The sequence below is a fragment of the Halichoeres trimaculatus genome, unplaced genomic scaffold, assembly GCF_033239565.1.
Source record: "Halichoeres trimaculatus isolate MK-OKI-2021-1 unplaced genomic scaffold, fHalTri1.1 fHalTri1_scaffold_6, whole genome shotgun sequence".
Classification (NCBI taxonomy): Eukaryota; Metazoa; Chordata; class Actinopteri; order Labriformes; family Labridae; genus Halichoeres; species Halichoeres trimaculatus.
Window position 1 is genome coordinate 318,390 of NW_027437184.1, and position 20,377 is coordinate 338,766.

General features: G+C 48.3%; 1 protein-coding gene across 1 annotated transcript in view; it reads right to left on the bottom strand.

Moving 5' to 3' along the window:
- The window catches only part of gabrb2b (gamma-aminobutyric acid type A receptor subunit beta2b), an 84,079-nt gene extending 64,495 nt beyond the window's left edge, over positions 1–19,584 (bottom strand). The window contains exons 1-3 of the mRNA XM_074672069.1: positions 18,880–19,584; positions 18,637–18,734; positions 18,009–18,076 (exon numbers count right to left, since the gene is read on the bottom strand). Coding sequence (XP_074528170.1) covers positions 18,009–18,076; positions 18,637–18,734; positions 18,880–18,962 — 249 coding nt within the window. The 5' untranslated portion in view covers positions 18,963–19,584. The remainder of the gene's footprint in view (positions 1–18,008; positions 18,077–18,636; positions 18,735–18,879) is intronic.
- Positions 19,585–20,377: the final 793 nt, after the last annotated feature.

Consider the following 20,377-nt stretch of genomic DNA (forward strand, 5'->3'; position numbering starts at 1 on the left):
AACAATAAGGGTGTTTTCACACCTGATAGTGCGCACCCTGGTGCGGCTGGGAATGTTAAATGAATACTTTGTTGCCATTTTGCAGTTAGTGCGGTTCCTTTCACCTCTGCTTTTTGTCACTCGGGACCAAACGCCGCAGTATTTTGAGAGCGTCATGTTTCCATGACGACAACGGCTAGAGCACGTGCAGCGTACTTTCAGTTGGAAGCTGGAAGCGCCGAGAGAACGGTTTGCTTCAATCAGAGATGATGGAGAGTCAAATAGGCCTACGCCGAGTTTTTATAGTGCTTAAAATTCATTTCTATATTGTTTGTGTGTATAACCATCTGCAAACGGTAGTGTTTGAAAATGAAGCGCAGCTACAGCTTGAAAAAAGCATACAGATTCCAGTGGAGACGCTGATACTTTTTTTTTTTTATCCCCGAGGGGAAATTCATAAATAATGATTCTTACCATGTACCATGAGATCCTCATCAGGCGCAGATACAGACGACCGACAAGGTAATTAATGCCTGTTACATGGTAGGCCATATAAAACAATGTGTTTTGAGGAGTCAGGGGAGAGCTCTGCTTTTTAGATGAGTATATACGGGTAGGTAAGGATGTTGGAGTGTGCAGCTGTCCTGCATCACAAACAAAACTCCACGGGAGCCCTCTAATGTCAAACTCGCCGAGTTCGCCTGACAGTTGCATCGCACCAGAGTGCGGCCAGAGCCGAACCGAGACCACCTCCTCTGGCCGCACCAGTTTGGTGCGCACCAGAGTCCGATTTTAGTTTCACACCAACCCAAACGGGACCAAATATAGGTCGATCTAAATTTGGGTCGACCTAACACTGTAGGTGTGAAAACACCCTAAGTGAGAAGACCAGTTAGTCAGAAATCAACAGGATGATTGGTCAAAAGGCCTATTCTTCAGGAGGACCATAAGTCAGAAGGCCTGGTAGTCAGAAATCAGAAGGTCTGTCAGTCCGCAGGCCCATTAGCCAGAAGACCTGGTAGTCAGAAAAACAAAAGGCACATTAGTCAGAAAAGTAGTTTTAAGGTTAGAATATCAGCTTTCTCAAACAAATTTTCTAACTGATGGGCCTTTTGATTTTCTGACTAACAAACTTTCTGAGTGTAGGGTAGATCTCTGTGGCTTGTTGAAGAAGTAAAACATCCAACAGATGGCGCTATTTGAAGCCCTGCGGCATTCTGCGTAAGCTCATCTACACTGAGTACATGCTCTACATCTGTTTACATATCTATGAACTGTACCAAAAATACACATTAGCTTCAAACGAGCTAGCTAACGAGCTAGCTAACAGTGGTGTAATTTTGCGTCTGCATCTTTTTGTTCAGGTCTTCTTGTTTCTGTATTATCAGGGAGCAAAATCGTACAACTTGTAAAGCGATGCGTTGTGTGAGGATTTGTAATCTCAAAAAAAAAAAAAAGAATGAACCCATGAATTTAGCCCAGTTTCAGTTTTTATGATGAGTCTGAGCTGAAAGGCAGAAAGCGTGTCTGCTCATGCTCTGAAAACTGTGCTGTTGCATGTTTACCCTGCTGCTGGTGGAGCACAGTTCATGTGGACTTTAGAAAATGTGATTAGTGGGGTTTTCACCACCAGGATCAAACCAAACTGTAAGCAACGGCACACAAACAAATAGAGCAGTGGGGCCAGTGAACTGAGAGATGCTTCCAGAAATGGTAGGCCGGCCGATTAACCCACTTCGATTTGTAACTCTGTGTAATCCCCCTGCAGCAGGGCCCAAGCCCTGTGTCATTAACACACAGGCAGGGAAAACACGAACGTGGCAAAAAAAAGACCAGGGAGCAGCAGAGGGAGGAGGAGGAGGAGGAGGAGGAGGAGGAGGAGGGGAATCAGAGGGATGAGTGACTGCAGCAGGGGAATAACAGCAGCTTGATGTGGGACAGGTGTGGAAATCAGTGCCCTGCAATAAGCCACTGGCAGCGTATCAATATGCTGTCAATTCCCCACGCTCTGCCCACTGACAGAAAACAGGACGCTGCTGATTCACAGAGACACAGCTGCAGGAAACGAGCTGCAGAGACCGAGCTGCAGAGACCGAGCTGCAGAGACCGAGCTGCAGAGACTGAGCTGCAGAGACCGAGCTGCAGAGACCGAGCTGCAGGAAACGAGCTGCAGAGACTGAGCTGCAGAGACGGAGCTGCAGAGACCGAGCTGCAGAGACTGAGCTGCAGAGACCGAGCTGCAGAGACTGAGCTGCAGAGACTGAGCTGCAGAGACTGAGCTGCAGAGACTGAGCTGCAGAGACAGAGCTGCAGAGACCGAGCTGCAGAGACTGAGCTGCAGAGACTGAGCTGCAGAGACTGAGCTGCAGAGACTGAGCTGCAGAGACTGAGCTGCAGAGACCGAGCTGCAGAGACCGAGCTGACGCCGGTGCTCTGTGACGCATGTGTGTTTGTTCTGTGTTGATCTGCGTCATGCTGTTCATTAATGTGTCATGTTGCAGATTATTCTTAAGAACACAAAGAGGAGTTAAATCAGGAGGTGGAGCAGGCAGAGGACCCTGATTTTTCTTAAAAACACAAAGAGGAGTTAAATCAGGAGGTGGAGCAGGCAGAGGACCCTGATCAAACACACCGGGAATCACTCCACGACAACAAAGCGTGGCTGCAGGCTCTGAGTGAGGACGACCAGCGTCAGAGAGGAGGCTCTCACAGCCACGTCACAACTCAGTCCTCAGTTATATAAAGTTTTCCCAAATGTTGTCTTTTTTTAGAGCTTCTTTAAAACTGCTTTCACATAAAACAGCCTGTTTGATGAATCCAGACCAGAGGCACAGAGTGGTTCAGCCTCCTCTGACGGCTAACTGAAAGAAAGAAGGAGCACAAAGCAGAGTGCTTTCTGCACTGATGGAAACAAGTTCAGTCACTGCTTTCACTACTTTTTCAGTGGTCATCCACAGTGGGGACCCCTGTGATCAGTGACGCCTGATGAACCGACAGACAGGAAACTATCCTAACGTGCCACAAACAGCATGAGGAATGACACTTACAGAGGCAGACGTTACACCTGTCTGTGGTGGTTAAGAGGGAGTTTAGACAGAAGGCATCAGGGATCTGGTGAGGACGCCTCCCATACACCTCCCCAACACCTCCCCAACGCCTCCTTGGGGAGGAGTTTTGGGCACGTCCAGCTGGGAGGAGACCCCTGGTAGACCCAGGACACCATGGACTGGCCTAGGAACACATCAGTATCCTCCTGGAGAAAACAGCTGCAGACAGGGGCCACTGGTCTCTGTGGATGGATGGATGGATGGATGAATCATGGATGGATGGATGGATGGATGAATGGATGGATGGATGGATGGATGGATGGATGGATGGATGGATGGATGGATGGATTAATGGATGGATGGATGGATGGATGGATGGATTAATGGATGGATGGATGGATGGATGAATGGATGGATGGATAGATGGATGGATGGATGGATGGATGGATGGATGGATGGATGGATGGATGATGGATGGATGGATTAATGGATGGATGGATGGATGGATGGATGAATGATGGATTGATGATGGATTGATAATGGATGGATGGATGGATGGATGGATGGATGGATGGATGGTTTGATGGATGGATGGATGGATGGATGGATGGATGAATGGATGGATGGATGGATGGATGAATGGATGGATGATGGATTGATAATGGATGGATGGATGGATGGATGGATGGACTAATGATGGATGGATGGATGGATGATGGATTGATAATGGATGGATGGATGGATGGATGGATGGATGATGGATGGACGGATGGATGGATGGATGGATGGATGGATGGATGGATGGATGAATGGAAGGATGGATGGATGGATGGATGGATGGATGGATGGATGGATGGAAGGATGGATGATGGATGAATGATGGATGGATGATGGATGGATGATGGATGGATGAATGGTTGGATTGATGGATGGATGAATGGATGGATGGAAGGATGGATGGATGAATGATGGATGAATGATGGATGAATGATGGATGGATGATGGATGGATGATGGATGGATGGATGGATGGATGAATGGATGGATGGATGGATGGATGGATGGATGGATGATGGATGGATGGATGGATGGATGGATGAATGGTTGGATGGAAGGATGGATGGATGGATGGATGGATGGATGGATGAATGGATGGATGGAAGGATGGATGGATGGATGAATGATGGATGGATGATGGATGGATGAATGGTTGGATTGATGGATGGATGAATGTATGGATGGAAGGATGGATGGATGGATGAATGATGGATGAATGATGGATGGATGATGGATGGATGATGGATGGATGGATGGATGGATGATGGATGGATGATGGAAGGATGGATGGATGGGCTCCCTGACTAACTAGCCTCCTGGTTTTCTGACTGATGGGCTTTCTGACCTCTACGATGAAAAACACGCCGTATCTTGGCTCCATCACATCATCAGATCTGACAGGTTATATTCAGACGTGTCGGCTCATGTCGGCTTCACGCCGTCACGTCTTGGCTGGAGCTCTCTGAATCACAACGCTTCCACTTCCACTTTCTCCTTATGCCAGAGCAAAGATGCATCAGTTTGCAGGAAGCAGACCAAGCGTGACAGGAAGTCGTGAACTGAATCCACGTTAAAAGATCTGATGATTTTTAAAATCAAACAAAGTGTGTCAGCATCAGATCATGTTTATATAGCTTAAACAAACAGACCTAAGACCTGGGTGTGACAGGAATGACAGGAAAAGTCTGAGCATCAGCAGGCTCAAAGTTTGGGTCTCTGCAGAAACGTTGGAACAATCCACCCACAACATGTAGAGAGACGTCTGCATCCAGAGCAGAAATAACAACAATGCTCCAGACGCCGTTTACCCAGACATCTTTGTACACACAGCTTATGAGATTTTGACTGCACAAAAACCTGTAGTAATCTCGTCACGATGACAGCTGCTCTGTCTACATCCCCGCCCTTCATCTGCCTCGTGCTCATCCTCGTTTCCCCGTCTCTGGAAGCCTCCGTCTCTGACATGCTCAGCTCCTCACCTGCTGCTCTTCTCCTGCTGCTCTGGTCCCAGTCTGATGTAGTCAGCCACACCTGTGACACTGATATTACCCCTGTTTCTACCTGAGGGTTAGCTCACAGCTATCGTACACTCACTCTTCTTCGTATGTCGTCCATATATGGATGACTTTGCTCTGAGTTTCCACATGCAGTGGTGTTCCTCTCTCAGGTAAAGATGACACATGTTGTTGAAATGGTGCAGGAAGGAGAACTGTCCGCCCCAAAGACCAGTTACTGTAACCTCCTAAAGCATCAACCTTGTACTTCTGACTGCTGAAACATCATCATCATCATCTGAGCAGCAGACAGATGGTTTCCTGACAACACAGCCGGCTGCTGCTGGCTAAAGAGGAGGAAAGATCTGAATCAAACCAAGCTGATGGATCAGACGTGGATCTGGTGGAAGTTTGATGTATGCTAGCAATGCTAACATCAGGAACCTGGACTACAACACGAGGTTAAGGTATCCAGGATCTCTGGATTGACTTAACCAGAAATCCACGGTACTACGAAGCTGGATACCAACTCAGTGAGTGAAGCCAGTCTTGATCAGTGAGCACTCACATACGAGGGGCGGAGTTTACAGTGTCTGACCAATCAGCAACAAGGAGAAACAGGAGAGACCCGCCTTCACCCTGGAGGAGCAGACAGTTATTACAGGATGTCACCAAAAGTATTTCATCCATCCCTAAAATCAAGCTCCTCCAATGATCTGCTCATTTTCTGAGAGCTGATTGGTCAGGAGGAGGAGCTTTTATACTTGCTGGTCTCTGATCCAGATCTCAGCCTGCTCTGAGGCAGGTTGGCCGCTCAGCGTGGTTACCATGGTGATTTATCCGTCATAGGACAGAGAAACCAGGGTGAATCCTGATGGTTGGTCTTGAAGGCAGCTGTTGATGGGGGTAAGACCAGTTTCATAAGAGTTTTAAGGTTAAAGAAGTGAAACCCACGTTTTTTTTTTACAGCGAACTAACTGGTTTAATCAGGAGTCATTCAGTGATTCAGTTGGCTATCTTCTCACAGGGTCAGCCTCTCACAGACAGCAGGACGCGTCTACCACAGCCGTCAGGGTCTTTCTCTGTTTGTGGGACTCTGTGTCTCACCAAACCAGAGGGACAGTTGGGGGAAAACGGAAAATGGATCAAATCAACACTGCTGAAAATGTGGAGAGTTGAAAAAGTGTTACTGACATGCAGTTTTAACCCAGCGAGGCTCTTTCTGCCGCGTGTTGCTGTGATAATAACTCTGTGAAATGAGTCTGACTCACTGTCTGAAACTCCACGTGCTGCGTTGGAGCACAGCCTCTCTTATTTATTTCAGGAGTGAGTGTCGTGGAGCGCTCACAACGAAATGTCAGGTCCCGTGGCCGAGTGCACAGAAAGAGCAACGGCTGTTGGTACGTGAGCTGATCAGGATTCAGCGATGGAGACGAGCAAAGGAGACGAGCGAAGGAGACAAGTGAAGGAGACGAGCACTGATCTAATGTGTGATCTTCTTCCTGTACAGTGTGAGGCCGGCTGTAAAACGCTTAAAGATATTTATCCACCTTCCTCTCTGGGCGTCTCTGTCTTCTTAAAGAACAAGATATAAAAAAACAGTTTATTTCCTGTTTTCTCCACGAAGCATCACCAACACTCTCATCATCACTCCCGTGGATTATTCACCTCCTCTGATGAGCAAACACCGAGCTCCTGCTCACTCTGTCAGTCCTGTTTTTAGCACGCAGCGCTCCTGCTCCATGCATGTCCCGTCCCTGCGCTGAAGTGGCGAATGAATGTAATCTAAATGGATTATGGGAGTCTTCAGGGAGGCCCGTGTATCTAAACCTCCGTCATGAATAATGCAGGCTTGTTTCAGCACTCCTCTAACGTTTTATCCACTGCTCCCCCTGTGACTCTCCTCTACATGGGCGTGCTGTCGTTCCTGTATCTGAGAGTAATCTCCACGTGCAGCTGTGTGCTCCTCCTTCGTCCTGTGTGATGGAAAGGTTGGTGAGTGCTGCTGTACGTGGAGGAGGCAGGGCTACGTGAAAGAAATATCACATTACAGCAAAACAAAGCTGCAGAGCTGAAAGCCAAAAATATAAAGACCTAGAAATCCAAAAAATAATCTCCCTCTAAAAATACTTTGTTATAATCCAGCGTTGCGTGTCTATAGGTTTAAACTCTGATGTTTGACTGTCAGGTCAGCTGGGATCAAAGTTAGTCTTTGGGACCGTGATGAGTTCAAAGGTCACATCTCATCCCTCCACAGTCTGGGCTGGGGTCACTGGGAACTATGGGAGCTCTGTTACTGTCCCATGATGACCTACATCCAGCGCTGCTCGCTGCACGGCAGAAAATCCAGACCAGCTGAATGAGCGCTGCAGCGAGGAGTTTCAGCCCGTTATGAAACAGACCAACAGTCACTGTGGTTCATTCACTGACTTCTTACCGACTGGTTCCTAACGGCAGAGCTGTTCTCCTGAACTGATTAACACCAGCTCCTTCACTCAGCAGCCACTCAATCAGCTGCTCGTTAACACCAATATCCAATCAGCCAATCACACGGCAGCAACTCAGTGCAGGTATGCAGGTAGACACGGTGAAGACAGCTTGATGAAGATCAGACTGAGCGTCAGGTTAGAGGAAGTAGGATGATTTAACCTGAGTGAAACAAGCTCTGGGTGTTTTGTATTATTATAGATTAAAAATTAGTATTCATCTGTTTGTTTTACACTCAGCACACATTTAGAGTTATTATATACCATCAAAAACCTTATATAACATGTTTTTAACTCCAGATTTTTGGACTCATTGATTTACTTTAAAGGTCCCATATTCTGCAAAAATCCCTTTATTATGTCTTTTAGTGAAATGTGTGGGTCTTTGTCTTTCCTCCCAGCCCACAAAATGTGATATTTAATGACCAAACCTGTTCTTAGTAGAGCTTGTTAATGTAAAATCCTGACCTAAAACCAGCTGTTTGGATTTTGGGGGTTTACCGACGTCAGGGATTCCCTTTTTTGACCAATCAGGAGCAAGTCTGACCTGATTGGTACCCCCGAACCCCCTCCCCGCCCACTCCATCACTGCTCTGTTTTTGTCTGTAAACAGCCACATAGCTCCATGCTCAAGCGTCCCATCTCAGAAGAAGACAGACTAAGTGTCTAGAGTTCATTTATCAGGAAATGTTCCAGCTACACTCAGTAAAACTGAGCATGTGTGTGCTAGTCACTTCACGGCCGACTGCTTTTCCAACTTTGGACAGTCCAACAGAGGGCTAGCCAATAGACTGGTCCTGAATCCAGGCGCATTACCAACCATCCTCCAACAAACCTGGGACCCTGGAAATGTGAGTATTTTAAATGCTGTGTGCTGTGGAGCAGATGGAAGAGCTTTTCCTCAGTGTCCCCCCTGTCTCTGTGTTAGCTTCAGGATGCTAACTTTAGCTGCAGTTAGCCTGTTGTTTTAGCCTGTAATGTTACGGTAAACCAGCTTCTCTGTTTTCTAAACATTGTGCACTCGGAGCTCGTGGCGCCGCTCTCAGTGACGTGGAAGAGCGGGGCGGTATCAGCTGTGGCTCATTTACATATGAAGGCCACGCCCACTAAATCAGAGCGTTCTGAACAGAGGGGCTATGAGAGCCTGGAAACAATGCTGCTGTGCTTGATTTATTGGCTTTTTGGACCAAAACATGTTACTACCATTTCATGAAGACATCAATGATCCAGATTAAACTGAGGAAAGGAGCAGGACATGGGAGCTTTAATAGAGAATATTTCATAATAATAAAATTATACAAATTTTAAAGACATATTTTTCCCCAACTCTACAAATTTCTGTCCTGAATTTCTCCATCTCCCCAAAGAGGAACAGATCCTGAAGATTTGGGGTGATGAGAGACAGTTCAGCTGCTGTAAATAAATAAATAAATAAAAAGTGACACATTGAGTGTGAAAATTAAGCAGGCTGACCTTCTTTTTTTTTTTTTTTTTCTTTAATTTAATAAGTAATGACCGATGCAGGGAGCAGGTTTGGCTCAGCTGGTGGAGCAGGCGCCCCATGTATCAGAGCAGTTACCTCTTATCAACACACACGTCACTGAGTCGATTCCCAGTCCCAGGATCATTTTGCCCCCTCGCTGCCTCGACCAATCAAACGCTCTGAAGTAGAAGAAAGAAACACGCCCACAGGACACAATCAGCTCAGAAATGAGTGGCATCACTTCATCAACAGAGGGCACCAAATCAACCCAAACAGGAAGTTCCTCGTGGAAAGGAAGAGCTACTTTCAGATATATCAACAAACACGAAAACATGAAAATACTGAATCGAACCGTGACCCCACAGAGCTCATCCTGCAGTTTATGACCCACCTGGACTGTCCTGGTCCACTTTGATCCGGCGTTAGCATGAAGCTAATGTAAAACCAAACACTGTGACTCAGACAGCCAGCACCACCTGCCCCATCACACTCTGACAGAGACGACTTCCTGCTGAACAGAGCGCCGCGCTGAGCTGATAACGAGACGTTTATGTCCTTTAGGACTTCATGAGCGGGAAAAGAAGACTTAAATTAGAGAAATCATGGGTTTAGTTTCAGCAGGTGGCCAGGAGGAGGATCCAACATGAACGCTGATGGTGCTGAGCGTCGTCTGGATGTGACAGTTTGGAAACACGCTCACAGTCAGCTCCGTCAGGCTGTTTCTCCTCAGGTGAGGAAATAAAGAAATCTGAACAGAGACGTCTGCTGCAGAAACACTAACGGTTCATTAAGGAGATTCATTAAGAAGAGGTTTTTAACGACACCGCCTCACAACAAAGATGGCACACCTGAAGCAGCAAAGACGAACCAATGACACCAGAGTCTGACAGCATCTCAGACCCTCCAGTCCTCCATCAGACTCTCTGAGCCGGGTCAGGTTTACTCTGGCTGTTATGTAACCTGAACAGCAACTTTTCCTGGTAGCTACACAGAAATACCTGTTTGTAAAAACACGGCTGGTGGCTGGTGGAGGATTAGGCTGATGACTGTGTGTAGGAACAAAAAAACATGGAGGGTGTGTTTGATTGACCCTTTAAAAACACATCATGATAAAGATTCACCTGCGTTCAGCATCAGGAGCAGCGCTTGGCTCCATCCAGGAGACTCATCTGTGTTTGGATGTTAAAACACTCAGAGGTAACGCTGCTTCCTGTTTACCCTGACACACACACACACACACACACACACACCTAAACACAGAATACACACATCCATTTCCATCACTGCTAAAACTATAGCATCAATAAAAACAAAGTACGACGGTCAGGAAAGGTTTAAGTAGGGACTGGTTGATTCCACTTTGATACCAGGAGGCCGGGACACTGAAGGACTCTTAAAGGACTCCTAAAGGACTCTTAAAGGACTCTTAAAGGACTCTTAAAGGACTACAGGAAGTCCTCTTTGAAAGGTCTCATCCTGAGTGTAAGGAAAAACTGTTTCAGTCAGGTTAAGGCCCGAGCAGCTCATCTTTGGTGTGTATCATCTGATCCAAAGCGATGGCCCCTCTCTGCTCACTACACCAACTCTCCGTCCATTATTTAACACTTCCTCTCCGTGGTTTCATCCTGGGACTCAGGCCAATCCCCGTCTGCTCATTAGCTCCTGATGAGTTTTAAAGATAGACTTCAGACGGCTTAAATAGCTCGACTGTGGCTCCGTGAATTCACACCTTTTAATTGAGCCTCACACATTACTCCTTTTATTTATTCCCCGTCACAATGTGCTGCAGTCTGTGAAACTTCACACGCTGCCTCTTCACCCTCATGAGTGACGGGTAGGGCTCCACAGCTCAGACTCCACGGCTCAGGCTCCACGGTGCAGGCTCCACGGCTCAGGCTCCACAGTGCAGGCTCCACGGCTCAGACTCCACGGCTCAGGCTCCACGGCACAGGCTCCACGGTGCAGGCTCCACGGTGCAGGCTCCACAGCTCAGGCTCCACGGCACAGGCTCCACGGTGCAGGGCCAGGAGCAGGGCCAGGAGCAGGCTCCAGGGCCCAGGCTCCACAGCGCAGGCTCCACGGCACAGGCTCCACGGTGCAGGCTCCACGGTGCAGGCTCCACGGCCCAGGTTTGAAGATGATCTGAGAGCTTGACAGAGCCTGCAGTGATCCTGTCTGCTGTAGTTTTCTGTGTGATGCAGCTGAGAAAGTGTGTTTGGAGTGACTGGAGGAATCAGCGATGTCACATCAGTGTGTGTTCCTTAATTTAAAGGATAATTACACTGTTTGAGTCATCTTTGGATAAGTATCATTAACACCACAATGGGCTGATTAGAGCCGTGTTTTCCTGCCGTTACACACTCTGACATTATGTAAATGTCATTTTCTGAGCACAGAAATCTCCTGACGTGACGTTAACTTCTCATTTGGCTGCTCATCAACCCTCAGTCCTGCCCACATCAGCAGAGAGGGAAGACGTAGACACACACACACACACACACACACACACACACACACACACACACACACACACACACACACAGACTTTAATATCATTTCAGAGCTCTCAGGTCTGGATGAGATACAACCCAATACCACATAAGTGCTCCTCCTCCCTCCTTCTCTCCTTTATGATGGTCTGCCCAGCAGTAATCTCCGGCCTTTCTGCCAGCATCCATTATACAGCCTGACGTCTGCTTAATAGATGCTGCAGTTTTCACTGGAATCCTCTGCACTGACGGGAGACGTCCCATCAGAGATATGCTATCTTATTCTTGGAAGAGGAAATAACTGGGCACTAAAACGAGGAGCAGGAGGAGGAGGAGGAGGAGGAGCAGGGGGAGGAGGAGGAGGAGGGGACTCCCTCTTCAACAATCAATAAGCTCCCCTTGACCTTTCTGAGCATCAATAATGGTATTTCTGCCTTTTGGAGGAGGATAAAAACTGGAGTTCATCCTTCATGGGAGCTTTTCTCCCCCTGTGAAAACTGTTGGCTCAGGATTGGAGAGCTGAGCTCAGAGGAAAGCAAATGTTGGGTCTGAAATGGCATCAGAGAAGGAGCAAAGAGGAGCGTTTCTGCAGACCAGGAGGAGTGAACCAAACCTCCTCATGCTCAGACTGATCCGGTCTTTCCTGGACCAGAGTCTGGGTTAAGTCCTGCAGAGCCCCTCCCCTTGGGCTCTGACATGTGATCAGCGTGTCTGCGTCTGCGTCCACCTCTGAGTGACGCAGGAACACGACCTTCCCTCCAACGCTGAGCCCTGCTCCTGGCCCTGGTCCTGCTCCTGGTCCTGCTCCTGGCCCTGCTCCTGGCCCTGCTCCTGGCCCTGCTCCTGCTCCTGCTCCTGCTCCTGCTCCTGCCCCTGCTCCTGCCCCTGCTCCTGCTCCTGCTCCTGGCCCTGCTCCTGGCCCTGCTCCTGCTCCTGCTCCTGGCCCTGCACGGGGAGCGTGTTAATGTCACAGCCCTCACCCCTCCGTCTCTCTGCCCGTCACAGCCAGCGAGGTGAAAAATTTGACCCTTAGGTGTTGAACAATCGTATCTTCTGCCTCTTCACCTCTGAAGGCTCGGGGACGCCGCGCTGACACCCAGAGAACAAGTGACCTTTCATGGGGATGTAATGAACACCAGCCTCCTCATGGCGGGTCTGGCTCGGGGCCTAAGTGCCATGTAATGTAGTTTTATGCATGATATATGACTCAGTGACGCCAGCTCCTGGTTATCCTCACAGAACCCTGACGGTCGAAACGCTGCGTTTCTCCTCACAGCCTCCCTGATCCAGGAGGAGCCATCACTGTGTTTCTCCCTGATCCAGGAGGAGCCATCGCTGCGTTTCTCCTCACAGCCTCCCTGATCCAGGAGGAGCCATCGCTGCGTTTCTCCTCACAGCCTCCCTGATGCAGGAGGAGCCATCGCTGCGTTTCTCCTCACAGCCTCCCTGATCCAGGAGGAGCCATCGCTGTGTTTCTCCCTGATCCAGGAGGAGCCATCGCTGCGTTTCTCCCTGATGCAGGAGGAGCCATCGCTGCGTTTCTCCTAACAGCCTCCCTGATGCAGGAGGAGCCATCGCTGTGTTTCTCCCTGATCCAGGAGGAGCCATCGCTGCGTTTCTCCCTGATGCAGGAGGAGCCATCGCTGCGTTTCTCCTCACAGCCTCCCTGATCCAGGAGGAGCCATCGCTGTGTTTCTCCCTGATCCAGGAGGAGCCATCGCTGCGTTTCTCCCTGATCCAGGAGGAGCCATCGCTGCGTTTCTCCCTGATCCAGGAGGAGCAGCTCTGTATCCAGGCCTGGTAGATGCTCCGGTCCAGGTCTCTGGGTTTGGACAACAGGAGTGCTTACGTGATGAAACTGGAGAGGACTCGGCGTCCTCTGGGCCGCTCGGGCTGGGAGGCGTGCAGACTAAGTTTGGTGACTCATCTGGAGCGTGCTGGGGGCCCGTGTGGTCTCTAAATGGGTCTGTGCTTTGTGACATGGCTAACAAAGTGCTAAAACAGATGGTTTAAGACAACCCTCTCTGCAGGTCTTTATTTTAATGGCCCCTCTGGTAAAATCAAATAATACACCGAGCTGCCGTGGGTCCGTGTCTCTGCTTTTAACGCTGGCCCTCCACAGGGAGCCGCGGTGGGCGAACAGAGGAATATTCTGTTAATACACGCCGAGGCACGGACGGCGCTCGCTGCCATAATGGCTAATGGGACGGCGTGGATACGTCTCTCTCTGTGACATCTCTCCATTATCCTCCACCCGCTCCGGATCCTTCCTTTAAAAGAAAAGACCCAGGGTGGTTCCCGTTCCCGTGTAAGTGGCAGACAGAGCGCCAGATGGGGCAGAGGAAATGGAAAAGAGCGCCGACACCAGCTGCTGTCCTGGAAAGTGCTTACACTTAGGAGAAGGGGAGCAGATCAAAGATGGAGGAAACCATTACGCACACATGTGGCCTCTGATTTTCACCGGGCTGCAGTGGGTCAGGTGGTAATGACCGCCCCCCTTCACATCACAGACCGCTCAGAGGTTTTTCAGAGACCGCTCAGAGGTTTTTCGGAGGGCGCTCAGAGGGCGGGGCCTGACAAAGCCTGGGATGATCAAAGAAGCTGTGTGTGTTGGAGAGGAGAGTGGGGTTCTCTTTGTTTAGCCAGCGTGTGTGTGTGTGTGTGTGTGTGTGTGTGTGTGTGTGTGTGTGTGTGTGTGTGTGTGTGTGTGTGTGTGTGTGTGTGTGTGTGTGTGGACACACACTCTGGCCTGATGTTCTTTGCGAACAGGGGAAATGAGGATGGGATCCAGTCACGGTCGTTTTGGTGTTTGGAGCCACAGATCAGAGCAGGAAACAAAGCGAAGCGACCTTCAGAGCGTCCTGCTGCCTCAGCTCTCTGATATTTACCAACACTGAGTCAATACTTCCTACAAACTCTCACAGTTTGGGAACTTTGGCTCTGAGCTCCACTGATACGAAGGTACAGGTGATCCAGACGCCGTCTCATGGCGTGGAGCAGAGTAACAGCAGAGCTGAATGTGTCAGGTTAGAGTTGCTGCAACCACTGAATTGGAGCAACGTGTGACCAGAGCTCTCAGGCTCTGTGAGCCCATAGTAAGGCTAGTTAAATTAAATCTACTTAGTTGCATTTTTGGTGTTTTACTAACAATGAGCTCACAGTAAAACTGTCTCACTGAGCGCTCTACAGTCGGGGCGGTGGTGGTTCCTCACAGTGGTTTCCACTTCCCAAAGAATGAGAAAAAGGAGAAGGCCTGCCCTGAGATGGACCAGAACATGCATGCTCCAGTTTTACTAATATCTGAACAGGAAGCAGGAGAGATTTCAATCATTCCCGTGGTGATGGTCGGGCTTATTATGAAATGACGTTGAAAGGCTACAGGAAGCAGGGGAAACGGGTCTGTCTGCCTGTCCTGGTTTAGATCCTGGGTCCAGTTATTTTCTGATCATTTGTCAGGAAAATCTCCAACATGGCTGACTGCACTGGGGGCAAAATTCATAACAGATGCTGTAGTATACGACAGAGGTAGGCAACCTTTCCCATGCCTCGTGCCACTTCCAAATCCACTCATGCCCAAAGTGCCAAAACTTATTTCTTCCGTAAAATCATTGACAGTCGATAAGAAAGTCTCCTCGAATGGTTTTCCATGTTTATCTGTGAAGTGAGAAATAGTAAAAATCTCCTTTTATTGCCTGGTTTTTCACAGGACATAAAGTTTTTAATGTGTTGCTTTGTTTTCATACTTTGCTAACACTGTTTTGCCGCGATATAAATGTGATTGCGAGCTAGCAGACTGACGTCCCAGGAGATTTGCTGTGACGCACTTGGAAGATACGTTCACACAATTGTAGCATCAATAATTTAGATTTATTATTCAAAGTGATTTGTTAAAATTTTACAAGAGAACATTTATAGTGTGCTCAAGTTCTTGTTAAGTATTAAACAGAATATAACATCATATTTTTTATTTACTTTATTTTTTCATTTCGTCCTCTGTCTCATTACAGTTATTCTCTAAGTGCCAACATAAGTAGCCGACTCTGGCACCGTGCCCCCGGTTTCCTACCCCTGGTATACGGTAACAACAGTGACTGCAAAAAAGAGAAAATGATGAATAGACAGAGGAAAGGGATATGAAGCCAGAGACGACCCAGAGCTGACCAGGTTAGTTTAACCTGATGGTCACTGACGCTGATGTCACCTCAGCACGCTCACAGGGTCACCATGGTTTGTTTTTCAGCAGCTATCATGAGCTGAAACTATGATACCAGGACAGCCATGGTCACAGGTCAGTGAGATTTTACATTTCTGTTTCTGAAGCTAGAAAAAGTCACAGCAGGGGCGTAGCTACAATTAGGCAAACACAGGCAGCTGCCTGGGGCCCCAAGATCCCCAGGGGCCCCCAAAGCATCTCTTAAAAACTGATTTATGAAGTTCTCTTCAACTGAAAGCATTTCTTTTTTCTAAATCTTACTTCACATGCTTCAAAATCCATCAAAGTCTTAATCTGTAATGATGGTTTTGGGTCCTCCCCCTCCCTTTTATTCAATGGGCTATTCCATGTTACAACACATCTGAACATTTGATTCAGGAAGAAAGTGGTAAAAACACTTTTTACCATTTTTTTCTTATTTTCAACCAAGTGTGAAATAAAACCAATGTTGCTCTGAGATCTGAGATAAACATATCAGACTTTTAGGATTTTAAGGACTTTATCTAGCCCAGGAAACAGGATCATTTTCTCTAAATCAAACTTTTGGAGTTGGTGATAAACATTATTGTATAAATCTCTTTTTTGGAAACATAACTCACTGGACAGGGGGTCAAATAAAAATACATTCACTTTAAAATAATAGGACCAAAAAGTATGCTAACTGTAAATATCACCTCTTTCAGTAGATTTTTGTCCAGTTTGATGTTGTGCTTGATATTTACATATTTTTTCTTTACTAAATTATTTTTTTCCAATATTTACCTATTGTAATGTTTTTCACTTCATCCTTTCTTGTTTGTTCCTGTTACTCTGTAAATTCCCCACTGTGGGACAAATAAGCTTCAATGGACCATAAAAGATTTCAGATCCAGGACAAAGTGGACTAAATGATGGATTCACTTTTTTCTAAATCAAACTAAAGTACAGAACTTGAGGAAATGCATTTAGTTGTGTTAAGTTAGCATGAACAAGATTAGCACTGTCTCAGTGGACCCAGGGAAGACCAGTCTAGCTCTGAGGAAGATCAAATCTATCATCTACCCTGGTTGGGTTTGGGTTTTAACTCTGTACGGTGCTAGCTTAACAGTCAGATCATTCTGAGTGTAGTTTTTGTTCACTTCCTCACAAACACAAACACAAACACAAACACAAACACAAACACAAACACAAAGGTAAAAGAAAACAGGGCTCTGCAGCTTTCAGGCTCCTGCTTTCACTCATGGCTCCCGGCTGCTGTGGAGGCCTCTGCAGACCTCCACCCTGCGTTTGTTTGCCTCTTCCTCCATCCAGCTCATGTATGAGCGTTTCCACACGCAGGTCCTCTGTGTATTTACATGCAAATAGGGAGCATCTATTTTCTCCTCCGCTCCCTGCACATGGAGCAGAGGCTCCAGGAGCCACGAAGACAACAGCACGAGGAACAGCCTGTGGCTGCTGCTGCCAAAAATACTCCAGCATGTAATCATTCCCCGACACCACAACATGACTCACATCACGGTTAAGCAACAACAGCAGCACATGTGTGTGGAGAGAGCGTGTGCAGAAACAGCCCACTCCCACAGCGGAGGTCAAACACAGGAAGAGAAACATCAGCATCTCTCTCATCCTTCCATAAATATCAGCTCTGCTCACCCTGTCCACGGCAGTAAGAGCGCCAACACTCACCTTCCTCATGATGAAATACAGCTGGAGTTTCTGCTCCACACTGAGCTGCAGTTCTCCTTTCTCATCACTAGGAGGTGCACTTGTATGAAGCAAAACTTGATCTGCACTTCTCACATCCTCAGCTCTCAACTTCTTCCCCTCAGAGTCACTGACAGAGCACAGACGAACCAGCCTCAACAACAACGATCAGGCTCCAAACGCAGGGACACGGATCAGAGAGAGAGGATCCTGAGCCCAGCTGGTCCCAAGATCAGGTCCAAGCATCAAAGATCTGATCCCTGAACTCTTTCTGACTCTGAGGAGTGATTCTGTGGAGTTAGAGATGTGTGTGTGTGAAATAAAGAGTCATAAAACCCACATATGTCAGTGTCAGTCTCTGCCAGGATGAGTGTGTTCGTGTGTCAGACTCAGAGATGATCTTTACATCAGATCCACTCAGAGACAGGGGAACCACATCAGGGGGGTTCCCCAGGAGTGAGGGGTCCTCCCCCTGTCACCATCACACACAGCATCAGTTACCAGCTCATCATCATGCTCTTCATCATCATCATCATCATCATGCTCACTGAGAGGAAAAACAACCAGATCCTACTTACCATGTTGACTTCTGACACCATATCTATGCTGGCTATGTCTATGTTCATCCCCACCCCGACAGGACGGCCTGGGAGGGACACACCAAAACAAAGAGTGACTCAGTGACACACATGGAGGCAGAGGCTGAAATGTGCGTGAGGGGAACAGAGATTTGAGAATTCAGCAGTTGTCAGCCGGATGATAGTTTACAGTGTTCATTTCGGTGGATTAGATCCGCTGAGCGCTGAAAGTGCTGGTAATTCCTCTAAAAGTTGCTGACATTTAATCATGAAGCCTCTGACATGAACATGCTCCCCTGGCAGGGAACACCTGGACCGGAACATGCTGGGAAAGGCTCTTATGTGCGTCAGGCTGCAGCAGAAATGACTTTATCTGAATGTATTCGCAGTAAAATAAAAAGAGGTCGAGCTGATCGTCTCGGAGCAGACAGCAGCCTCTCTACGCTCGGCTCTCTGAGCTGTTTCAGCACATTTTGCCTCGGCTGTTTCAGCCAGAGACTGTTTTCTCACTTTCAGAGCCAAACTCATCCACTTCCCTCTGGTTTAACACTGAAGCCCGCTCTGAACCACCACCCCGGCTGACAAGGCTCAAACTGGAGCAGAGAGTGACACAAACAGCTTCATTTACCTCCGAAATCTGGCCTGAGTCGGATATCATAGCCCTTCAGCAGCCTGTCCACCGTCTCCTTCACCACAGACATGTTGCTGGGGTCGTTGGGACCGGTGCTGAGACACAAACAGAGGAGCAGGAGCACAGCAGGTTAGAGCCACACTCCTTCCCGGAGCCCAAAGTGAGCACCAAGTATTTTCCACGCCGTCTCTGAGACACTTCACAGTGCAGCTTCCTCCTTTCCTTTCCTTATCCACTTACCTCTGCGCGCTCACCGCGGACAGGAGGACGGGGAGCAGCCCCACGCAGAAACACCTCAGCCCTCTTCTCCTGGACACCGCCATACTTCTGCCAGAGGTTTTTTCTTCTTCTTTTACTGAAGAGAAACGAGCTCCAACTTATTCTCGCCAGTGCAGTAATTCCAATGCCGGGCGCATGCGTAGTAGCGACCACAACATGAAGAAGCGGCGCTGCTGCTGCTGCTGCTGGTGGAGGTGGTGGTGGCGGAGGTAGTACCCAGTCACGGAGGGATTTAAAGGAGGACTGAGAGTCCAAGTTGCTCCGGGCACGCCGGGGTGTCCCTGCTCCTCTTCCACACCCTGCGTGGAGTGGGTTAGACACGGTTAGTGGGCAGTGGGTGGTTCAAATCCACGGAGCGGAGAGGGAGAATGTGGGTGGGGTTATTATTTCTACTCCTCTCGGCTTCAACCATGAGATAACTTAGTTTGGAGTCCCTGAGCAAGGCACTTAACCTGGTTGGTCTACCGAGGGGCTTCAGCTGAGCAGTCTGCGCATGTGTGGATCACCGTCAGAGTTTAACACTAACTGTGCTCCGGGTTACTGGCATGTTTCAAACAATTATTAGGATTAAATAGAAACTAAAAATCTCAATGAATGATATCAGAAAATCTGGTTCCTGTTGAAGATCAGTGCGTAATCAGTGCGTAATCAGTGCGTAATCAGTGCGTAAAGCGTTGATTTTAAAATCCTGCGAGTGATCTGTGGAATATTTAAAGTTTTGACTCTTTTCTACTTTAATTTTATGAATATTAAATAAAGATAAAGTCCAGTAAACGGGGGGAAAGTAAACTTAGTGGTGGACTCTGTCCATGGTGCTGGAGTCCCCTGATCCAGTCTCGTCCTGGTCTCTGACGCTGTCCATGGTGCTGAATCCCCTCCTCCTCCTCCTCCTCCTCCTCCTCTCCTCCTCTCGTCCTCTCACTTTCACTCCTCCTGAGGAGAAACAAACGGGGCTTCCTTGCTCTAAACGCTGCTTCAACACTTAAACACGCATCGATCTCCTCACATCCGGGCCTCTCCACGGCGGGCAGCGCGTCGGTGCTCGGAGAGGCGCTGTCAGTGCACAGCCCCGGGGTTTCTGCACTGGAGCCTGCAGCCTGTGCAGCTCTCGCAGACATGCACGCCTGTGGCTCCACGCACTGGTGAGCAGGATGTGCGCCACTCACCGTGCAAACTCGGCCACGGAGCGTCACGGACACGGTGGGATCAGAGGCGGATGCTGGAGCAGGCAGCTCCGTGTGGGAGTCCTGCAGCGGCTCCCCCGGAGGAGTGATCCGAGCAGGAAGATGCTCAGTGCTCTGAAGTGTTAGAGCCCAAAGTGGAAACTGTGACTGTCCAAACCCAGAACTACAAATATTTCACAGGAGGAGGAAGAGTCAGCGTTAGGGAGGCTTCACAGATGATTTTATTTCTGCTTTTTTCCTCAGACATTTCCTTTTCCTCGGAGACATTTTCACTT